The 6,649-nt window shown below is 40.5% G+C and overlaps 1 protein-coding gene across 3 annotated transcripts in view; it reads right to left on the bottom strand.

The window, feature by feature from the left end:
- ZCCHC6 (zinc finger CCHC-type containing 6) overlaps positions 1-6,649 on the bottom strand; it is a 40,284-nt gene that overhangs the window by 7,773 nt on the left and 25,862 nt on the right. For 2 of the 3 annotated variants that reach the window (XM_019517366.1, XM_019517367.1), the window contains exons 19-25: positions 5,203-5,292; positions 5,011-5,124; positions 4,816-4,893; positions 3,491-3,668; positions 2,949-2,996; positions 2,777-2,868; positions 1,741-1,856 (exon numbers count right to left, since the gene is read on the bottom strand). In XM_019517366.1, the coding sequence (XP_019372911.1) occupies positions 1,741-1,856; positions 2,777-2,868; positions 2,949-2,996; positions 3,491-3,668; positions 4,816-4,893; positions 5,011-5,124; positions 5,203-5,292 (716 nt within the window). Of the gene's footprint in view, positions 1-667; positions 1,327-1,740; positions 1,857-2,776; positions 2,869-2,948; positions 2,997-3,490; positions 3,669-4,815; positions 4,894-5,010; positions 5,125-5,202; positions 5,293-6,649 lie in introns of those variants that run through there. The other variant, XM_019517368.1, reaches the window with a different exon arrangement.

Genomic DNA, 6,649 nt, shown 5'->3' with positions numbered 1-6,649 from the left:
CACACATACACACACACCTTATAATACACACATGCACACAGGCCTTTAATATATATATATATTACAGGCCTTCAACCTGACTAAACATACAATTGAACTAGGACGATTTTCTCTAGACAAGCCTTTACTGCAATGGCCCACTGATGGCCAACCTTTTTGTCTAGCATGCCACAAATTAACCTGACCCTCCATGAGTGCCACTGTATTTCCCAACTCCCAGAAGTACCTCATGGAGTCTACACCCTAGGAGGCCAGAATGAATACAGAAGGGCTTGGAGCCTGTGGGTACTTGGAGCAAAGTGGGAATAAGGAATACTGCTGCAAGCAAGGTGTCATAGCTAACAACAAGATTAACACTTCCCTGGCTTTGCAACTGCCCCAGTTTTATATGGCAAGCAAGGATGCAAAGGCCTGAATTTGGTGGCAGCTGCACAGCTAGAAAAGAACTAAACTGGCTCTTGGCAGTGACATCTGACACCTTTCCCCACACTAGTGTCCTGCATATTTTCCAGCCGCTTTTACCGAGTGCCTGGGTTTTCATATGCCACACAGCAGCTGTCTGTGCTGTGGCTTGCATGCCACACGTTGACCATCCCTATAACAGCCCATATTCTTAGAGCTAGAACGAGGGAGGGACGGGGGAGGGGGGGAAGGGGGGAGAGAAAAAAAGTCACTGACCTATGCTCTGCACATAGGAAACTGAAAATAGCATGTATTCATATCTAGAGAATGAAATGTCTATGGATCTTATTTCTGTTACTTGCACATTTGTCTAAGTAATGTAGCCCCCTAAAAAACTCATCCTGCTTTCTCATCAGATCTCAGTACTTCTGGAATCAAACCATTTACATAAAAATCTGTTTATTTCCTTTCAAACAGCCAATACCCTATAGGCCTGGATTTTACTCTTCCAGGGTATTAAGGCTGCAACAGAAATTAATTATCCATTCACCTCCAACTAAACCACACAAGCTTTTAGGATTTCCTCTTGGATTTTTATTTTAATGTCACCGTTTTATGATTTGCAATCCTTAATTGCTTCTGTAGAATTAAATGCAGACATTAGAGTTTACCATCTAAAGTCCAAGAAAATCAATTTTGCATTCATTTTCTACAGTAAGGCATTTATTGAATTTTGGACATCTGTTACCGAGTCCAGGAAGCCTTGTTCTTGTGTGTAAGCTCGGCTCAGTTCTGGTGAACAGGTGTCTAAAAAGTCATGCTGTGGTGCCCTTTACTTGCTTTTTGGCACGATGGGAAGCATGATTCAGTAAACATCACAAAAGGTACCTTTGCTGGGGAGCTCCAGGATTCTATATATAGAAGCTATTAAACAAAAACATATAGAAAGTTTTCATGAGCTCTCTTTCCAGCACATCACTATTCATCTTTGCATTCAGATACTCTCTGAATAATGCTTTCCTTTATTTAGGCCAGAACAAATATCCCTGAAATTGCTGAGTAGTACCTTGAGTAAAATATACATTTCATCAAAGGTTATGAAATATTTTTTTTCTATAAAAATCCAATTCTGATAATGACATGTAATAATAGTGAAATCCAACAAAAGCCACAAAAATGCAAAAAGTTAAAATGCACTATTTTCAGCTTAAGAATTAAAACAAAATGTGCAGTGTGAGATTATTATTTTAAATCTAAAGTTATTAAAACAATCTACCTTAAAATATCTAAGGAAACCTGTAGTACCAAAGAAAAAAACATCCCCCAAACTATACTTACTTTCTTCGCATGGGGCAGTCTTTCATGAAATGCCCAATTTTACCACAAATTCTGCAGCACCTATCATTTGGGGCCAGTTCTCCTTCTGTCAGTACCTCTGGGTCAAAGAAGTATTCCTAAAAAGGAAAAAAAAGTTACAGGCTACAAACAAATGTCACATTTGTCTTGGGAGAAGCCATTTTATCCTGGGACAAAAGTGCAGCTGTTCAGACATTCATGTCCATTATCCCAGAACGAGCCTGAAAAAGGTTAATGGGATAAGAAGTGCTAACAGTTTGTGCCAGGACATTGCCAAGTGTCTGATCCACTGTCCCAGGACTGCATAACTGAACCAATAGCAGAAAAGCAGCAGTACATTTGGCTGTTCTCTAAACCCTGACTGGAAGGGCGATGTGTATAAACCATTTCTGGGACATTTCTGTTCCAGGACAAACTCAGGCACAACTTGACCTGGGACAAATGCAATGTTTGCTGCTAGTCATACAGGCAAAACTAGAAAGTGAGGCCACATCAACACAACAAGTGGACCACTTTCACCAGAAAGGCCTGGGATGATTTTCCCAGAAAGAGTGAGAACGTGCTCTCTATCATGCAGTGGTCCACTATAGAATGTGGAAGGCCATTAACTATAGCCTCCTAACTTGATACACAACTGCTATGTTCCCTATGAAAACAGAAAAGGCACAGCTTTTACTCCACATGCTAATTTAGAAGTAATCTAGAGCTACATGGAACTGCATAAGTCCTTGCTTATAACCATAAGCCTGCAAGGTCTGATGCTCTCCGATCCCCTGGCTGCTGCTATTTCCCCTCTTAAAGCAGCCTGCTCAACCATGTATTTTAGACCAGGGGAGGCAACAATTTACAGTATAATTCTGAACCATGACTACCTAGGATACCAGTGAAATATGAAAAAGTGTTAGTCCTTAACAGAGTACAACTCTGTTTATCCATGAACCCTGTGTAAGGCTTCATGGTAAGTAAGGGATACACACACACACACACACTTTCTCCAACACATCCTTAAGACACTTACCATCTTTGATGGATATTCTTTAGGAAATCCTCTAATTGGGGTACCAAATACCCTTCTGCCATTGATAAAAGCCTTCATTATAAAATTTGTCACTAAGAAATGAAAGCAAAAAATTAGTTGCCAACCAAAACAAGATCCTTACCTCTTTTATGTACTATTTATGGATACTTACTTTTTCTTGATAATCCGGCTCCAAGATTGTGGTTCAAATCGAAGGGATCTGTGTGAAGAATGTTATGGGATTATATTACTAAAGCTAGCGTGAAAAAAATCAAGTGGTTCTAACCAGTTAAAATGTACATGAGCCATCCAATATTCTATTTCAACTGCAAACTCTATACACAAAAATTAGTTTCTCTGTATATACCAAAACAGAGCACACACAAAAGGACATAGGCCCTGTCTGAATTAAATGCTGAAAATTCAATGAAGGGGCTGGGGGCAGGGGAGGCGAGAGGAGAGGATGAGGATGAAGACTTTACGACAAAAGTCAGAGTGGCCAGAATGTTGGTGCCAGCACTGACAAGTTTTGGAATTATTCTCAAACTTCCATGACCTGGTTCCTGGTGCCACATTTAAGAATTTCCAAGTATTTAGGAGTAGTAGTTCTTAATCCAGCAGGAAGAAAGTAAAAGACACATGGAAAAGGCAGATGTCTTCAAATGGATATTAGAGCAACCCCACATATCAGTGACTTCTGCATTCAGTGTCTACCTTCAATGACAATGTATTTGGAGGTCCACTGCTTCTTGAAGGTTGTAAGTAGACTTTTTCTCCTAATGCAGATGACATGTTCTTTGAAATCAAATTCTTCTGTGTAGAAACGGAGAAGTCCCAGCCATAGCTGTCCAACAGATTCAGTATTTTTATGATAGTCTGGCCAAACAGCTGGCTGGAAATGAAGAAAAAAATCTTGTTCTGATATTCAGTGATTCAGACACAACTTAATGTAATACAGAAGCATATTTAAAGCTATTCTAAACACTTCCATCGCTTCATATTTTGAGGGCTAATATTAATACATTAAGGGTCATTTAAGTAGCATCAAAATTAGCAATTTCTTTCCCCTCTCCCTGTTCAATTTTGCCTGCTCTGAAAAAAATCATTTAAGCAGACCGTTCATTAAACACAATTACTCCACTAAATTTAAGAAATTAAGCTGAAGAGTTATGCCACGCATCCACGGAATGTGGCAGATCGGCAATGATTTTTAGCAAAACCCAATACGAACTATCAAATGCAAAGTATTCATGTTTTGTAGCTTTACCTCTCCACACACAAAGATGTTTCATATATTCTATGTAAACAATTATGTAATGAAAGTCTGAAGACATAAGACAAGTATTTTCAAAAACAGATATATTTAGCCACACTTCCATTATTTGTCCAATGTTTTTAGTTATCTGGCTATGTCCTCTACACTGCTTTAGAAATGTAAGCAGTGCTCTCTCTCAACGTCTCTAATATGAGAGAACTTAGGCATTTTATTTTATTAAAGTCAGCAAACATGAATAAGTACAACTTTTATACAGAAATTTTCCAACCCTTCTGCTACAAATAAATGTTACTTTTCTCCTTCAAATACAGTATATTTCTTGCCCTAATTTATGTGCTATTTATAAGAAATGTTTATTTTTTCTCCCATATGTATAACTCAAAGACAAATGCGATTTTAGTGACTGGATTCTACAACTCCCGCACTTTTAACACGTCTTAACAGAAGTAGTTTTAGTTTGCAAGTTGCAGACCCCACCACTTAAAGGTCTATGGTTGATGTGAGCAGCTGTTTATGAAGGGCAAATAGTGCTACCCATTTACCCTCATATGTCAATGACAAAGGTATTATTTATACTTTGATAAGTGTGCTGGCTATTATGGACAGACTTGGCTGTCCTGGTTATTTTCAGTACTAATAGGCAGCCATGGTTTTAGCGCCCATATTAGAAAGTAGGCATGTGGAGAGTAAACCATGGGGCCCACTATAAGCACTGGGAACTGTTTTGTATAATACTATATCAAATGAAACGTGAAATACTCACCAATTCTTCTATTCTGTCAAAGAAATATACATTCCAACCATCAACTAAAATTTCAGGCTTCTTTGGTTCACTGTAGATCTAAGTATAGAGTAACTAGTTAGTATAGTTGTTCAGTTTTGATATTTCAATAAATATTTTAGTCAATAGTGTACCAAAAAACTGACTTCTACTAATTTACTTCTTGACATACCGTACCTCTTGAAGAACAGGAATAACTGGTGGATTTCTTTGCTGAAGAAAATAAAGCACCATAAGAGTATATGCATAGGAAGAAAGGCTACCTCTAGATGCATCTCCAATGTCACACATCTAGAAAGAGAAATGTTAAACTATATAAATTTTTGCTGTGAATGTTATCACTTCCAGAATACTTGAAGTAGAACTCACCTTTGTAAAGACTTTCATTGTATAACACAGATATTTCACTCTAGGATCAATGGCTGCGTAAGACGATAAGAGTCTTGTATTATGCAGGGCCTGTAAATAAACAAGGTAGTCAATTCTGGGAACCAGTGAGCGATGTGGAAAATGTGTTAATGGACTACAGCTTCTGTTGAGGGAAACTTTGAAAAAATGAAAAGTCTTTATGTGGCAAAAAGTATCCAAAAATTACTCAGTCACTCTGGCTGAAAGGCTTATTACTCCTTTATATGCACGCATACATCCAAACCTTTCCATTATTAGTTACTATAAGCTAGACTTTGAAATCAGAAATTCACTTCTACCAGAAGAAAATTTCTTCTGGTAGAAAAACAGCCCAGGTGCTAAACTGTACAGAGGTTTCTCTAGGCTCATGGCTGGAGAGCTTCACAGGCAAGTTTACCAGCCAGGGGGCACTAGAGGGCTGCTCCCTGGGCCATCCCATTTAGGAAAGCCCATTACTTAACAGCCTCCATGGTGGAAACCATTTCAGTTCTCCCTTGCAGAAGAACAGCCCCCTCCTTGCACTCTCCCGGAGGAATGCAGGGAGAGGGGAAAGCACTCCTCCCCTCCAAGGTCACAACAGCCTGCTGCACACCACACTGCTCCAGTCTGACTCAGAGCAGCATGGGTGAGGCAGGGGAATTTTGCTGTGGCAGCAAGGTTCCTGAGCCTTGCTGCAAAGGCACAGCAGCCTGCCTTACTCTGCATTGCTCTGGGTCAGCTGGGTGGGCAGCAAAGGGAAGCTAGAGGGATCAGGAACTGGGAGCTAGGCTGGAAAGAGCCTCTGCACATCTGCTCCCAAGTCCCTCTGGCTCCCCTGGCTGTTCCACTGCCCAACTGAACAGCAATTTTAAAGCTGGCGGCTGAGAAGAGGGCTTTATCCCAGAGCCTTGCTGTAAGGGTAGAGTGTTCCCCATCTTTCCCGTCACTCCTCTGGGCCAGCCCAAAATGCAAGGAATGGGAGCTATTCTTCCACAGGGGAGAACCAGGAAGGCTGCCACCATGGGACAATGCCCATCCTCCTGGCAATTAGCCTTGCTCCCAGCCACCAACTTTTAAAATCACCATTCTGCCACTCAGCAGGGCAGTGGTGTAGAAAGGAGAAGCTGGAGGGAGTTGGCAAAGCCTCCTGCCTCTTTCCCAAACCAGGGACTATGTCAAAGAAGTTTGGTGAAGCGGCAGGGAGTTGTGGCTGCTGCTCACCTCACCTCCTAATCTATGAGGTAACCCCAGTTTCAGAAAGACACAAGAGTGCTTCCCCAAGCTCCATGCCTCCTGATCTGCAGGACAGAAGCTAGGGGAAAGCATACACAGATATTCAATCTGCCAGGAGAAATTCTCCCGGGAGCAATTTAACATTGGTTGTTTCAGGGTTATTTCTCACCCAGAGCTGCTTTTTTTTTTTTTTTTT

The sequence above is a fragment of the Gavialis gangeticus genome, unplaced genomic scaffold (genome assembly GCF_001723915.1).
Source record: "Gavialis gangeticus isolate Ggan-Ray unplaced genomic scaffold, GavGan_comp1, whole genome shotgun sequence".
Taxonomy (NCBI): domain Eukaryota; kingdom Metazoa; phylum Chordata; order Crocodylia; family Gavialidae; genus Gavialis; species Gavialis gangeticus.
This window is presented reverse-complemented; position numbering and strand designations above follow the sequence as displayed.